The sequence below is a fragment of the Elaeis guineensis genome, chromosome 1 (genome assembly GCF_000442705.2).
Source record: "Elaeis guineensis isolate ETL-2024a chromosome 1, EG11, whole genome shotgun sequence".
Taxonomy (NCBI): Eukaryota; Viridiplantae; Streptophyta; class Magnoliopsida; order Arecales; family Arecaceae; genus Elaeis; species Elaeis guineensis.
Window position 1 is genome coordinate 183,597,719 of NC_025993.2, and position 16,738 is coordinate 183,614,456.

General features: G+C 40.4%; 2 protein-coding genes across 2 annotated transcripts; one reads left to right on the plus strand and one right to left on the minus strand.

The window, feature by feature from the left end:
- Positions 1 to 4,648: 4,648 nt before the first annotated feature.
- LOC105040082 (S-adenosylmethionine synthase) lies at positions 4,649 to 7,840 on the plus strand. Its single transcript, XM_010916454.4, has 2 exons — positions 4,649 to 4,805; positions 6,279 to 7,840. The coding sequence occupies exon 2, from the start codon at positions 6,290 to 6,292 to the stop codon at positions 7,472 to 7,474; it is 1,185 nt and encodes a 394-aa protein (XP_010914756.1). The 5' UTR covers positions 4,649 to 4,805; positions 6,279 to 6,289; the 3' UTR covers positions 7,475 to 7,840.
- Positions 7,841 to 10,644: 2,804 nt separating this feature from the next.
- Positions 10,645 to 14,788, minus strand: LOC105040083 (CRS2-associated factor 2, chloroplastic). The gene is made up of 6 exons (XM_010916457.4): positions 14,005 to 14,788; positions 12,976 to 13,103; positions 12,616 to 12,841; positions 12,403 to 12,530; positions 12,054 to 12,207; positions 10,645 to 11,529 (listed from the first exon to the last, which is right to left on the minus strand). Exons 1-6 carry the CDS (start codon positions 14,702 to 14,704, stop codon positions 11,087 to 11,089), a joined length of 1,779 nt encoding a protein of 592 aa, XP_010914759.1. The 5' UTR covers positions 14,705 to 14,788; the 3' UTR covers positions 10,645 to 11,086.
- Between the last annotated feature and the right edge of the window lie 1,950 nt (positions 14,789 to 16,738).

The window sequence follows — 16,738 nt, forward strand, 5'->3', positions numbered from 1 at the left end:
CTATATCTTAGTTCTACATCTTTACCTTAACCTAATACTATATCCTTCCATCATAGCCCGATGTTACATTCTTCCATTGCAGCTCAGTACCATACCACATATATTCTTATCTCCTTCAAATGATGGTACAACAGTGGTGAAAGTTCTTGAAAATGAAGACATCTGGATCTATACCATATTATTCTCTATTCAATCTATGCCTTTTCGATTAGCCATGTTATTGGCACATCCACGCATATATTCAACCCTTGTCTGATTATGCTTGGTGGCTCGTCCTCTATTTCTACTAATCGAGCTCTTCAAGTTTCCAAATTTTCTTACCATCTGGAACAGAATGGAAAAGGAGACGTTACTTGTATTCATTTTTTTTTTTTGGGCAAAAGTATACTAGTTTTTTTGGGAAGTCCTTCGGAACAATAAAAGAATATTCATTGAGTGGCGTTGCCGATTCAAACACGCGTTAATGTACTCATGCGGCCCCTCACAGATTATTTATTCTTTGATTAATTTGCAAGTTAATCAGGTTTGTGCTCGAGCGCTTTCCCCCAACCAGTCATGCGTGGCTCCCATGCTGTCCACCCACAATTAACAATTAGAAATTGCTAAACTTGTTTCACCCCTCATTTACCCCAGAAAAAACAAGGCAGATTGAAAATTGTGAAGCACTTCAACAACCATCACCAACTTCAAAGCAAAAGGTTTTAAAAAGAGAACCTTCAGAGGTATGAGTGCGTGCACACGTACAACGGGAGACAACTCCGAGTCATTTAGTCGTTCCATGCAAGTCCATTATCTTAATCACCCTTTTTTTTTTTTTTAAGAGGAATAAACAATGAGATTACTTTTTAACAGCAACTCACCTTAATACTACATTGTTTCATCAGGAGGGACTCCCTGCTCCCCTTTCTAAGGCATGGACTGGACTTACCAAGCTCGCAAAAATGTTCAACAGAGTAGCTAGCACGGGTAGGTTTAAACAAGCCCAGTGGAGTTGAATAACAGGTGGGGTCCCTTTGCATTTTCTATGATAGTGTAGATATATAAAATACAAAGGCTCAAAAAAGTGGGGTCATGATTTCAATATAAAAAAGTAAGTAATATATGATATGTATTATATACATGGTACATTGCAGAAAATCTTTTTGATATTTTGTAGTGGCGTATCAGCTGGAAATTTTTCTCATGTTCTTTGAAATTCTTTAATTGCTATCAGCTAAAATTTTCTCTGATATTTTTTAATAATAAATATGGTATCAGCCAAACATTTTCTCTAATATCATTTAACAAAATTGAAATATAGCCTCAGAAACATCATTGAAAATGTGTCCGTGTCAAGCCGGTCAACATTGTATTACTACTTCACCTAATGCTACCAACTAGCATCATAGAAGATGCTGATGAGCCCTAAATGATCCATTAAAGTGGTAGTCAATGTTGGAAAAAGTCTAGGAGGCCACCAACTCTAGAGTGATATACCATCGATTCATTTGTAATTCTCATATGCAGTATTGAAGCTCCTCTTTCTCCAATTAAATTAATGTTAATGAGTTGGTTAGCTAATTAAGTGGGAGATTGTGGCTTCCAACACTCCAACACCAAGTGGCGACTTACCCATAACTTCAAAAGTCCAAGCCCACCAACCACACCTCAAATCTCAAACATTAAAAAAAAAAAAAAAAGGTAAAGTAGAACCGTGGATTCTAATTCGATGTTCCCGTGTCTGTTATTCCAATTGTTATTCTTTCTACTTAATAACAGGAGGCAACACATTTCCTTTTCGGCCGGTGGTACCACATGAATGAAACTAAACCGTGGTCCTCTCAATCCGGCTCAGTTAACCATGAAAGAAACCAAATTTGACGTCAAATAAGCTAATAAGAATGGATTAATCACAGATACTTGCAGTAAATTTTGTGGCTTGTTTTATTCTCAAGTGCAGGCTTCTTTTTGTTTTATCAAGAGTGCTGCTTTTTAGCCCCACTCCTGCGAGTCCAGATAACACGAGTATCACATGGCTAGTTGGCTGGCTCTGTGTACTTTTTTTTTTTCCCTTTGTTATTATTTTTTGAAATATTAATTATTTTTTTATCGGATTGGTGGTTGAAATTGGACCGGTTCATGAGCCGGTCCGGTTTGACTACGCCTGCCACGTCCTTACGTCAGTGGGATGGAACCCCACCTACCGCCCGGCCGACCGCCACGCGCCGGTTTCCGACCTTTAGGGAGTGCGCCTGGTGGGAAGCGCACCACTTCCTACTTCGGCTCAACTGCCGCACTCCCAGTTCCAGTCAGTCACCACATGCCACATGCTCGGCTCAACGGCCGGCTCGAGCCGCGGTTTCTTGATATACATATTTTTTCCGTTCTGTCCTCGTGCTTCCATTTAATTGACCCTCCGGCGTTTCTCTTCTTTACTTGCTCACACTTCGCACCTACCCCTACACTCGTCTACATACGGAGTCCACGGAGATTATGTTCAGTTCCACCTTTTTTTGGTGGCACCTGTATCACCTGGAAAATGGGGCTTGACCATTGACAAGACGTTCTCATGGACCACTATTTTAGAATGTTCTGATAGTGGCAACGTTTACCAATTTGTGGTTAGAGATGGCACCTGATCCGATTATGGGTTGGATTGCTCGCTATCCATATTTATTTTATATTTAAAAATTTTATATCTCTACCACTCTCAACTACATCGAATAATGTAGATAAAATAGATTGAATCATATTGGATAAAAATTCATCATATAAATATTTTAAAATAATTATATTTTTTGAAAAAAAAATTTAGATTAATATTATATCAAGTTAAGATTGGAGCGAAAAATATCATGATCTATGACTGACTCAAATTTATTTTAGATATTTTATGTAAAATTTATATTTATTTCAAGATTTAATCAGATTAAATCGGATGTTCAATGAATCAGCTACAATTGCCACTCCTATTTATGATATCAATCTATGTGATTTAATTTAGTAGGTATGGGCTCCAAATTTTGATACTTGCAATGTTTATGATTGGATAGTGATCATTTTTGCTATAATCCAAGCTATAAGTTATATATTAAATATTATACTTTTTTTCAAACCCCACAAGTCATGCTACAATAGTTGTGGTTCATACTTGTATTTGATTGTTGATATTTTGTCCTAGCTAAGTAGTTTTACTTTTCTTGCAATAGATATAGCTGTTATCAAGGCTAAAACTGGTCAACTAGCTTTAAGATTTTTGGTTGAATAAAAAAATTTATTTAATTTTTTAATCACAATTATTGTTATTGGATATCCGAATTGTGTTACTTATTCGATTTTCTAGGTCACTTTTGCAAATGTTCGTGACCCCACATTTATCTATCAATTTCTCAACCATCACCTCTGCTAAGTGCCAAAGGGTAGAAAAGAATCAGAGAAAGTCCTTATCATAATAATAATAATAATAATAATAATAATAATAATAGTTTGAAAAAATTACTCAACGAGAAAGAAATATGATTAAATATTGATATCATAATTCATTAAAATATAAATATCACATGGATCTATATAAAATATGCCAATACTCTGTAACTTTTCAAAATATATAAGGGAATGGCCAACCACAAACAAGTACATGTCAAGATTTTCTTTTAAAGAATAAAATATAAATTACTTAACCAATCAGAAAAAATGAGTTGGTAAGAAAAAAAATTCATAATGCATTATCTTTATACTCACTTAAAAGGATATTTTTTTTCATCTTATCATATAGTGAAGTATATTATGATTTATCAATCCTAAGTTTACCTAAAAGACTAACTTTTTTTATCAACTACATGGTGAAATAAAGTATGATGTATGGTGGACAATAATTGGTGATGCCCCATGAATTTAATAAACCCGATGGAGTGACCCTCCAATTTTAATTTTTTTTTTTTTTAAAAATCTGGCATGAAATTTTTAAGTGCAGAAAGATAAAAAAGGTGGAACCAATTCAAGAAAACAAATATTTATATATATATATATTTTAATTTTTTTATATATTTTTATTAAAGATCAGGATGTTCATAAAAATTAATTTACTATCATTTGACAGCATATGATATGTTTGAGGTTTCTAAAAATTTTATTATTATTATTGTTGCGGTTGCTGTTGGTATCTATTCAATATAAATGGTTCAAGGGAGAAATTTCGGCGGCAAAATTGCACGGCCCTCGATAGATTATTATCTTCACACACTCCAAAAAAACATAAAGGTTCGATAACAATGGGCGCATAACAGGTACCACCTTTAACATGGATGCATGACAGGTAAAATAAAGCCATCTTTAATATGAATACCCACGGTAACATCCCACACTCAAAAATACAAGGCTGTCCTGTGTCTGGCACAGTTCATCAGATCAGAGCCGATCACCCTGAGAAGCATGTAAAGCCGCAAAGTTGATGAACCTAGCCGGGAGGTGGGTCCAGGGGGTGGTAGGTGGATCACCGGCTCAAGCCAGTTACTCTCCACCTCGGTGAAGTGTCGCACTCCGCCACCCACCCCAACCAACCAAAACCCCGCAGGATCCGATACGATCCAAACTAAATCGCACGGCCGAGATTCGATCCGCACCGCAGGGTCCGGGTCCGAAATCATCGAGCCCGAAGTCCAAACCGCGTCCGCTGCCCCCGCAGCGTCTATAAATAGGGCCGAAGGCCGAGAGGAAGAAGCCGTGAGAAGAGGTGGTCGAGGCTCCCCTAGGATCCAGCGGAAGAGAGAGCAGCGGCGGAGCGTGGGTTATTTTTGCCTGCATTTTTCTCTCTGTTTCACTCCTAGGTGAGAGCATCTTGTTCCGCTTGTTTCGATCCGTGCTTCTTTTCGTTTGGATCTGCGTTTTTCTCCCGCAAATATGGTGTTTTTATCTGATTTTTCGAATGTTTTGTGGGGGTTTCGTTCAGTAAATTATTTGCCACTTAGAATCTCGTGTTTTTGCGATTTTTGATGGGCTTTTTGGTGTTTTGTTCAAAAATGCGTGGATGTGGATGATACTGCTGATTTCCTGGTGTCTTGGGGACTCTGCCGTGTTAGATCTGATGAGCTTGGATGTAGCTTTGTTGATGATCGGAGTTGTTTTTTGGTCTTGGTTCCTAGATCTGTTGGGTTTCTAAGAACTACTGCAATCTATTTGGTTTTTTTGGTTGGCAACAGGCGGATCTGGTTTTGGGTGGTTGAAAGTTTTTTTTTTTTTTTTTAGTTTTTAAAATATTTTTTCTCTTTTTTTATTCCGGCTCCCAATTGGCGGGCCCGGGTGGTTCTGCTGGGTTTCTAGTTGATAGGGTCGATGTACTCTGGGAAATTAGATCTAGGTTCAGACACAAGCTTTTAACTGGAGATCAGTATGGGAGCTCTATATCGGCTCTTTGTTGTTGATTAGCTGAGAGATCTGTCTTTTTTTTTTTAAAAAAAAAAAAAATCTAGTTTTCCGCAGATTCCTAGTGCAATATAGTGTCTGAAGCTACTTCCTTTGACCTTAGTTTTAAATAGATAGATGGCATTCTTTTGCTATAGATTCTGTGCCATGTCTAGCATTTTGGGAAGTTTTCCATTGATTTACCATGGGCACAACACTTTTTTTTGTTTTTTTTTTTTTTTTTTTTTTTGTGATCTTCGGATTTGTTGTTAGGTTCATTGGCTCTGCTCTGCCTAGTTAGATGTTTCTTACTTTTTGATCTGCTTTCATATTCGAATCATGGTTCTTATGAAGTGTGCATTCTATCCTCACTTTTTGGCATGCGTTGCAATTCTTTCCTTCAGACAAGTTCTTTGCTAATTCTGAAGTCATGTGTAAAGTTATCTAGACTATGTACTGGTAAAATGTTGGAGATGCCTACGCTTTTCCTGTTCATTTGTTTTATTTGATTCGGATTCTCCATTATCCCCCCTTCCAGCTGTGCATCTTCGGTAAATCTTATTTAAAGATTATCATTTCTCTTGTGCCACATAATGCTTAGTTCACGGCTACAAGCAATTTGAGTTCTCTGATCTTTAACGCGCCTTGTCATAAACATTTGAGTTATGAAGTAGATAGGAGCTATATCCATGTGAGAACGTTGGGTTAGACAGCAGTATCTGTAGGTTACTCTTCAGATGCAAAAACGTAAACTTGCTTTTGAAAGTTGTTGATGAAACTAGTTTTGGATGTCTGTATTGTCCAATTTATTTGTATATATGCAATTTTGTGATTCTTGTTGTCAATTCATGGCGGACTTTAGATTGATTCAATTTCTCTACTTGCGTTTGCTTGCTCAGGTCTAAGTAAAATGGCGGACACATTCCTTTTCACCTCTGAGTCTGTCAATGAAGGGCACCCTGACAAGCTCTGCGACCAGATCTCCGATGCCGTGCTTGATGCTTGCCTCACCCAGGACCCTGACAGCAAGGTTGCCTGTGAGACCTGCACCAAGACCAACATGGTCATGGTCTTTGGTGAGATTACCACCAAGGCCAATGTGGACTATGAAAAGATAGTTCGCGACACCTGCCGTGCCATTGGATTCACATCTGATGATGTTGGTCTTGATGCTGATCGCTGCAAGGTGCTCGTCAACATTGAGCAGCAGTCTCCTGACATTGCCCAGGGTGTTCATGGCCACTTCACAAAGCGCCCTGAGGAGATTGGTGCTGGTGACCAGGGACACATGTTTGGGTATGCAACTGATGAGACCCCTGAGTTCATGCCTCTCAGCCATGTTCTTGCCACGAAGCTTGGTGCCCGCCTCACTGAGGTACGGAAGAATGGAACCTGCCCCTGGCTGAGGCCTGATGGCAAGACCCAAGTGACTGTGGAGTACCGCAATGACAATGGTGCTAGGGTTCCTGTCCGTGTCCACACTGTGCTCATCTCCACCCAACATGATGAGACTGTTACCAATGATGAGATTGCCGCTGACCTCAAGGAGCATGTCATCAAGCCTGTCATTCCTGAGCAGTACCTTGATGAGAAGACCATCTTCCACCTCAACCCATCTGGCCGTTTTGTCATTGGTGGACCTCATGGGGATGCTGGGCTCACCGGCCGGAAGATCATCATAGACACTTATGGTGGCTGGGGAGCCCATGGTGGTGGTGCCTTCTCAGGCAAGGACCCCACCAAGGTCGACCGCAGTGGTGCCTACATTGTGAGGCAGGCAGCAAAGAGCATTGTGGCCAATGGGCTTGCCCGCCGAGCCATTGTTCAGGTTTCCTATGCCATTGGTGTGCCAGAGCCTCTTTCTGTGTTTGTTGACACCTTTGGCACTGGAAGGATCCCTGACAAGGAGATTCTGAAGATTGTGAAGGAGAACTTTGACTTCAGGCCAGGGATGATAACCATTAACCTTGACTTGAAGAGGGGCGGCAATGGCAGGTTCCTAAAGACGGCAGCTTATGGACACTTTGGCAGGGATGACCCAGACTTCACCTGGGAGGTGGTCAAGCCCCTCAAATGGGAGAAACCAGCTGTCTAGACCCAACAATCGTTATCTTATCCAGGAAGTGACAATAACCGCAAAGAATGCTATCTAGGTAGTGACATAACTGCAAAGATTGGCTGCTGCTGCTGCTCTCTCCTTCTGGCTCTAGCTGCCCATTATTTTTATTATGCCTCTATTATTGTGTTGCATTTTTGCTTCTTCCCGTTTTGTTCGTTTAATATATTTGGTATTGGTCTTAAATTGTGTTGAGGAAAAGGTGGATTTTGTGGTCTGAACTGATGGATTAGAAGGGTGGAAGAAAGAAGCAAACCAAGGAGCTTCGCATGTTTCTTTGCTTTGTTTGGGGCCAATGTATCTTTTCAACAATGAATGGAAAGAACTATTGCTATTGTTTCTGAATTGTTTTGTTCCCAGAGAGTTAAGTTGCCATTCTTTGGTGAATATTTTTCTGCGTGTTCTGATTGTAAGTTTTTTGAGGCTACCTCACTCCTTGTTCAGTTCTTATTGCCGCATATCATGTCACTGTTAAGTTAGAAATTTGCAATACTAGGTAGTCACATTGCCGAGATCAAAAGAAAAAGAAAAAAATGCCGGGACTAACTATGCTGTTCCGGGGCTGCCCAATCCACTGTCCCATATTTAACCTTTCTCACTGTTTGCAGATCTACCAAAGCAACAAATTCATCTCCTTGGAGGTCTTTATCAAGCCGGCAATTTGTCTTTTATTCTATTCTGTGTCTCCAGGTCTTAGAGAAAAAAGTGCCCTGACGTCGACAGCTTCAGACACGGCCCATTCACAATAAGATCTTGGAGCTCCTCATTTTACCAAGGCTTCAAGACCGAAAAGGGTCCTTAGACACGGCCCATTCACAATAAGATCTTGGAGCTCCTCATTTTACCATAGCTTTTTAGACCAAAAAGCTTTAAGACCGAAAAGGGTCCTTGTAGATCTTCTTTTTATGCTGCATGTTTCAAGTACGGTGCTGCAAGAGCGTTGTCGCTGCTCCGTTGTCCTTGTACTTCACAACTGAACTTGGAACCGGAACGTGTTGTGTGCGGTTAGAATGCATGAGAACACCAGGACAAACCGATCTTTTGTTCTGATTTCTATCTGATCCGTCAGTTCTCCCTCGTATCATTCTTCTCTAACTGGAAGGAAGGATTGACCGTTAATTTTATATACAAATTTGTCATCTTGATCTTTGTTTTATCCAGTTGGATATATGCAAAATGATTGTATAGACTGTTTTCAAGTCTTTCCACCTGGCTGAAAAGACCATTGTCCCTTTCTCCCTTTGAAACACATAGCTGTTGTGGCCTAAGTTTTAGGCCACTCTTGTACTACCTTATTGGTTCTTTGGACTCTGATCCTTGATGTTTGTTGGTAGCAAAAAGATGGGTTGGTCGTCTGACACGAGAATTTAATAAGATTAGAACTTAGGCATGTTCCTACTGAGGCGCTGCCTCATGATCGATTCACTTGTGAATATGAAGGGTAAACTGGTACCTTCAATTAATAATACATATTTCTTCTTCTGATTGAGTCCATCATGGCCATTCCTTCGTTCATCCTAGCATGTAATGAGAACACCTTCGAATCATCATCACCCCACAGCAGATTAAGTCCATCTTGGCCACCATTCCATCATGTCAATAACTTGGGCTCGTGTCAACATCCAAACTACTTGTAGTCATAGATACGCTGCTTTGATATGGATTTATTAAGGCATATGTTGCCCGTTCGATTACTTGTGCGAGCTTGATTGAAAGGAGTTGCAGTTGTCACAACAAGTGTGCACTGCGGTGTGGTCAAGGTATGCTTCAAGAGCATGGTCGGGGATAAGTGCAGTCAGTGAAGAGTTGAATTGGCATGGATTATTTCCATATGTTTTGGGTCATCTACAGCCTACATTGTGAACAGACACCAACTGCTCGCCCACAGGACCAAGGCAGGATAAAACTGCTGTAGTGCCACAGTAAAGCTCGGTGAACCAAAGATAGGTAGATTAGCATTTCATTTTGTTCCTTTACTCGGACGCTGACGCCTACCAAAATCGAATGCCTGGGTCCATATGAAGGAAATAAATAATGTGGCCTACATGTTAGACAATTAATAGCGGGTCCTTGAAGCCCTGTGAAAGGCAAACTCAACATAGTACCTCTTTGTCTCGCACGGAGGCTTTCTTTACAAATATTCCCTTTTACACTTCTTTTTTTTTTTTATCTTGGTAAAGCACTTCAAAGCCATCATATTTGACCTGCCTGCTTTTCGTGTGCCTAGTGACGCATTATCAAGGGTGAGTCTTGCCATAATGTTAAGATTGCTTTATTGTGGTCTGAATGTTACATGTTCGAAATATAGAAACAATCTCTTCAGATAATACTGTAGATATCTCTCTCTAAATTCTGCAGTGGCGGGTGCTGCACACTAGACCATGCTTTTAGATGAAAAATCATCAAATCATACTTTTGCAGGTGAAGGCCCCAAGTTGCATTTCTTTCAAGATTCTGGAGCATCATGAACCCACAAATTAAATGAACCGAAATATCCGTAGGCTTAAGAGAGAACTGGGACCATACCATCCAAAGCAAATTCTAATTCCTTATTTTAGGATAGAGGGTTCCCATTCCTCATAGAATAAGATACTGATTCCAGAAACTTGCCCCTCCTCTCCCTTTTTGTTTGATTCAGTGCCTCTCTTTTTAACGCATGCAACTTTATTAAAGCTTTTCCAGATTTTTCTGACTCATACAACCTCAAATAATGACTCCTTAAGTTACCCGGCCTCCAGACAAACCATGCCGTGGACACATCACAAAGGAACTATGGTTTCACTCTGCTTCTCGATGTTGATCCTGGTTTACCAATATCATCAATATTTGATGAGGCCTGGATTTAATGCTGCAACATCCGAACCCAACAAGTCTGGAACACATAAAAACGCTACAATTTGTGGTGGTAAATACTCGTGTGACACAACCCACCTAAAGCAGAATTGCCGGAAAATCCCGGACCAAAACTGAAAGGATCATCGTCCAAGGAGTGATTGTCCTGACATCATCGGTATCGAGAATAGATAGATCGACAATACAAATAAGGGCTCATTAGTTTTGACGGGAGAACTTGACTACCACGTCTTAAGAGCAAAATTATGGGGAAAAAAAAAAAAAAGACCATTTGTTTCATTTTTCAGAGTGAAATCTATCCTTCAAACAATCCTGATTACTATAATCTCAATCAAAATTTACATATCAATACATGCTTATTGGATCCTTTATATGGACAATAAAGTATTAATTTACAAAAGCAATAAAAGACCAAAAACCTTTCATGATGTTACAAATCATACTTTTACACTTTTATCTTTCCAGCATCACAGCTTTGGCTTGTTTTTATCTACCCTGTATGCTTACTGGACCTGCCACAACAGAGCACATTGAGGAGGTGTCCTGCCAGAATCGACGGCGGCCCCCCCTCTTCTCAAAACACACACACACACAAACAAAGAGATGTATCGCTAGAATCCACAAATCCATCATGGGCAATTTTGTTAGCAAAACCTTGTCTCAACTGGTAACAAAAGGGGGCTTTCCTTGGAAGGATTTAACGCTGAAAACACCAAGGTCTCCAGCAGAGGCATGTATTCATTCCAAACTGAGTCGTTCTGCTAGAGAATCAACAGGTAAAGAACCAAAGGGAACTGAGGACTCAACCTCCTCAAATGAATCCATTGAATCATTCTCAAAATCTTCATAATCTTCATCATAAGGATCTCTTTCTATAAACTCATCATCATCGTTGTTGTGAACACTCTCAGCCTCGGTTTTAAATCTAGCATTATGTGTGGCTATTGAAACATCAGGCTCATTTTCACTCGGAAGGATTAAGGCAGGATATGAATGCTCGGTTGCCTGTGACATCCCTTCAAACTCCTCAACCCTTTGAAGAAGAGAATCTGGGCTGAGTTCAGTCTCATCCAGCAAGAGTGCTTTGCTTGAATCTATCGCACGCTTCCAAAGGGAAAGCATTTTTGGGCTGGAGAGCTGTTTTTTGGTGGTGCAATTGTCACTGACATCATTTGACCGGCCTGTATACACATGAAGCTTGTTTCAGATTTGGAAAGCAACAGTATGAACCCAACCCCCCATGCAAACTTAAAAAAAAAAAAAAAAGCACAGCATTGTATTTTCTTTGCCTGAAACAAAATGGCTTTTATGAACATCCTTTCAACATAAAAAAGGAGGCAAGAGACACATCCACATATAATATGTCAAAAAAGAAGAAGCTACAACCAATGAAAGCAAATCCTTACCATATAAAATCACTTTATATAGTTGAAATTAAGAAGTGCTTTGGGGCCTTTTTTAATCCTGTCTGTCCGCTTAGAGATAGAACTTCTGGAATTAACAAAGGCATTTGAGGTCCAAAGAAAGGCCAGGCAGTTCTACAGATATAGCTTATCTTCTAAATACACTATTTATATGGAGTTCTGTAAGTTAATATCATTTCTGGGTATAGGCTTCCACAATGATTGGCCAATGAAAATGGTTAACGTATTAACAGACAGATAGCATGTCAAGCAAAATGATTTTCTCCAAGTTAAAGGCCCACCTGAATTGTCCAAACCAGATGAAACACCACTGTCAGTCTGGCTAAGCTTTGAAACAGAAGAGATAGGTGCCCTATACCTTGACTTCCAATCTCTACCTCTCCACATCAGTATCTGCTCATTGTCAAAAGACAACAGAACACAAGGAACAAGTTCCTGTAAACCAACAACAAGCAGCTTCAGTTGACAAGATCCATATATTCTTAAAAATTACAGAATAATTCTTTTCTTAAGAACTTCATTTTGTCCAGGCAGGAGTTCTTTCAGTGATAGAAATCAACTAATGTTGCATTGAAGTAACTTAAGAAGAAAACACCAAGGCATGAAATATTAACAGAATACTTCATGAACCTTCAGCTTTGCACCTAATTTTTTGTAATCGCTTGCATGCATCCCTTGGCAGTTAACTTTTACCAGCTCACTTCCTTCAAAAGCATCCCTCACATCTTTAACAAGATTAATATATATTCCATTTTTTGCTGCAAGATAGAAGAACAGAATAACAGTAAAAACAAGTAAAATAACAGCTAAAATAATGGATACAAACAAGGACACTTATCTTACCTAATTTACAGATTGGCAGTAGGTTTTGCCCTTTCTTTCTCAATTCATCTGCTTCTATTTTTGTAAGTCCTTCTGGAGCATCCTGAATAAGCTTTGGGTAAACAGGAGCAGCTGGTTTCCAGAGCATTATAGGATATCGTGGGCGTGTACGAGGGTCATAATTTCTGCCACGAAAAAGATAAACAACACCACCAACTCGATGTATAATCTTTCCATAAGTCTTTTCCTGTCATCAAAAGAAAAATTGAACCAGAGCTGTTGCTCCATTAAGTAATATGTAAATTTTGTGCGGGCGACAAAGACCTAAATATATGCAGGATGTAGATTTAAACTCTTAACAAAATAAATAGTTATGAGAACCTCAAGATGATGGCAGATATTGTCCATATCAACAGTAGGAACACCTCTGCACCGAACCTTACAAATCTCCTGGCGCCTCCAATGTGAGTGTATTGATTCCAACATGTTATGAGTCAACCCATCCCTTCCTGCCTTGCATGATAAAAGAGTTACCACTTAGTAGTAATAACAAATTAACAATGACACATTTGCATTTGTGACATGCAACATTTCTTCTTTTTCAATAGGCTTAATATAAGCTTCGGAATGCATGAAGTCAAAAGGATTGCACATCCTTCAAGAATAAAATACTATTATAATGGAGGGAAAAAGTGCATGTGTGCCAACATCAGATCATTACAATAAATACACTAGATCCCTATTTTATCCTAAACATCAAAAAATCAAACTAATGTCAGGGCCCATTTTTGGACAGTTTCAATTATTGAATAGATCTACCTACATCCAGATGCCCAGGATTCAGCACAAGTTTTGCTTCTAATCTTGAGAAAATAAGGAGCTAACTCAATGGGCGATCCCCTTATCCAAAGCCCATCTTTTGAACGGTACTATCTCTAGCATAAACAGGGGCTGCCCTTGAACTGACCAAGTAACAATTACCTAAGGTGTCAGAGTTTGCTCAGGTGCATGTACGACGTTTGATTGTCGATCTTCCGTCCTCAGAAACACACCCACCATTGTCTCCAAACGTCTCACGCCGTTTTCAGAGACACCAGAGAAACCCAACCCAAATGCTCCGAAAACGAATGCAGTGTCAGCCTTTCCAACAATACCAAGCCTCCCCAAGCCTCACTATCAATTCCCTTGTGAACTAAAATAGCCAATATATAACACGCCTTGTCCAATCCCTCATCTCGAATCCCCTAAGTTGCATTTTGAGTTAAAAGAGTCTACAACATAAACATCATCGGCAAATCACTTAGGAGTTTCTAACCATTAGGAAAGAAATCACTTTTAGATAAAAAAAAAGAGAATAACATAGGGGTATAGACAATATATCGAACACCACTGACACATGCCGGGCCTTACCGAGATTCACCTGACGGTTGGAGGAGACAGAGGGCTTGATAAGCGCCCTTATCTCCACCCTCGTCAGCGGCTCCCCCAATATCTCCTCCCGGGTCCTCCCGTCGTTGGGGTAGCGCCGCAATTGCACCGCCCTCCGGGCCATCTCCATGACCTTCGCTCCCTCCTCCTCCTCCACTTTCTCCGGTTGTCCCAGCGGTTCGAACAACCGGATCTTCTTCTTCTTCCTCTCCTTGTCTTTCTTGGACAAGAGCGGCGCCTTGCCGGTCCAGGGGCGGGGCATGGTGGGCGGGGCGAAGGGGAGGAAGGCGGGCTCCCGGATGGCAAGGGGCTTGACCTTGGGGGTCTCGGAGTAACTGAACTGGAACTCAAAGGGGGCGCCAGGGAGGAGGTAGGAGACACCGGAAGGGCCGACGACGACGGTGCGGCCGTCGGCTTCGGCGGCGAGGACGCCATCGGAGACGGGCTTGTAGTAGCGGGAGCGGTTGTGGGTGGCGCGGAGCGCGGGGTTAGGAGGAGGAGGAGGGGCATTCCGGGAAGGGCCGGGCGGGGGCGTTTTGGAAGGGGGTTTGGATCGCTTAGGGACGGGGAGAGGGGGAGGGCGGTTGGGGGGGAGGGGCTCGTTGAGGCGGGGATTGGGGGGAGGGGAGGCGAAGAGGTTTGTGCCGCCGGCCGGAAGGGCGGCAGCGGCGAGGAGCGGCATGGATGATCTCTAGGGCTAGGGTTTGAGAGGTTTAGGTTGAGAGTTTGGCCACTATGGCGGATAAGATGGCGGGAGGGAAGCGAGAGGGACGGGGGGAAGATAACGGAAATATCTCACGCGTACGCAATTTCTTTTTCTAAAAATGAAAATTGGTGATTATTTATATTATGCATATTATTAAATGAAAAAAATGTATTATTTGACCTACTCTATTTATTTCCACATCCCTGTCTCTGTTCATCTGCGTATTTGTTTCCACTGAACACGCCAAATCAGTTAAACATACTTTGAGAAAAACTCTGTTCTTCTATTTATTTCCATAATCAAATATATTTAAAATTTAAAAGTAAATAAAAATTCCATGCTCTCCTTCAAGTTTCAGTTTTACACAATGCAATTTCATGGAGCATTTGATAATAAAACCATCATGATAGGCGGCTTGGCATTATTTTAAGCCTCAGCTTATTTATGGGAGGCTGGGCTTTAGAGTCATCAAGGATCCAAGAGGAATCAATTGGAGGTTGAGCAAGAGTTATTGCGATAAAAATAGAAAATAGCAATCATGGAATAAGAGAGATTTAAGAAGACGCAATCTAATAATTTTCAATAGAGTTCAAGCCAATAATAATGACAATATGAAAGAATCAACTAGGGGGGAGAGAGAGAAGGGGGGAGAAAATATGTAAGGCAGAGGTATAGTACTTTGGCTCGAACAAGATCTCAAAAAAAAATACTATGACTAAAAAGAAAAATTTTAAATTGAACAAAGAAAAAAAAATTAGTAGCAAAATAGGCATTGATGGGGAGAGGAATTATTAGCATCCAAGGCTAGGATATTCTATTCTTTGCAGAGTCGGGAAGAAGTCAGAGTTAGTCTCCTCCGATTCAAATAGAGGGAGTCTTGAAGTTTCGGAGTTGAGCCATCTCAATTTTAACATATGTGCCACATGGCCTACATCCCCCTCTCCTCCCCCTTCAAAAAAAAAAAACAATCATCCTGCAAATTTATTTGTTAGTCTTTAAAAAATCAAGAATATTTAGCACTCTTCTAATTCTCAAGCCTTTAAAAAAAGTTGATGCTTCAAGATTTAGTCTCCAACTATCTAAATTGGATACCTTCATTTTTTATGAAAAAATACCAAGGATTAGAGTGTCTTAATCCACTGCTTCTGTGATAACCCAGCCCACTAAGCCTAGTAAACAAAAAAAAAAAAAATAGAAACAGGGAGGAAGACTCCCGATCGGAGTCTTCCTCTTCCCTGATTTCGATCAAGAATCGGAGTCCTAGGGCCATTAAAAGACCTTAGGACGAGCTCTATAAGAACGCCCCTCCTCTCCTCTAAGAGTAGATCCATCAGTCACCGACGATCGCAGAAATTTTTCTCCGATTGAAGCCACGGCCCCTCGACCTGTGCTTGCCGTGATTTCACGCCGATGGGGGTCATCGGAGGCTGTGGTAAGGCCTCCTTCCTCTTCCTCTCTTCTCTCCCTTCTTTTCCGTACTTGTGGGCACGATTGCCGGCGACGGATGTCGTCGAATTTTGTTGGAAAAGAAAACCCCCTATTTTCGCTGGTTCTTTTTTCTGATTTTCCGGCACCGACGATCACCACCGACCGCCGGCTATGGCCCTTCTGAATTCGGGAGAAATCGTCCCTTGCCGCCGGCCATCGTCGGACAAGGTACGACCGTGAACAGCCGGTTGAAGGAATGGGGACCTATAGGTCCCCTGTTCCGACCAAAGAAGGCCACGGGAAGAAAAAAAAAGAAAAAGAAAAGAAAAGGAGAAGAAAAAAGAAAAGAAAAAGAAAAAGAAAAGGAAAAGGAAAAAGAAAAAAAAGAAAAAAAAGAAAAGGAAAAAAAAAGAAGAAAAAGAAAAGAAAAGAAAAATATATAATCATATAATAATAATAATAATAATAATAATAATAATAATAATAATAAAAGAAAAGAAAAATATATATTTATATAATAATAATAATAATAAAAATAATAATATACATGAAAGGAAGTTTCTCTCATCTCTCTCTAAAATC

Bases quoted from the DNA above. Each gene is read 5' to 3' on its own strand.
- LOC105040083 (XM_010916457.4), bottom strand. From the start codon at position 14,704: ATGCCGCTCCTCGCCGCTGCCGCCCTTCCGGCCGGCGGCACAAACCTC. The intron at 12,531-12,615 runs GTAAGATAAGTG...TCTATCTTGCAG, and splicing joins ACTGCCAATCTGTAAATTAG to CAAAAAATGGAATATATATT. The intron at 12,208-12,402 runs GTTCATGAAGTA...GTTGGTTTACAG, and splicing joins AATTAGGTGCAAAGCTGAAG to GAACTTGTTCCTTGTGTTCT.
- LOC105040082 (XM_010916454.4), top strand. From the start codon at position 6,290: ATGGCGGACACATTCCTTTTCACCTCTGAGTCTGTCAATGAAGGGCAC.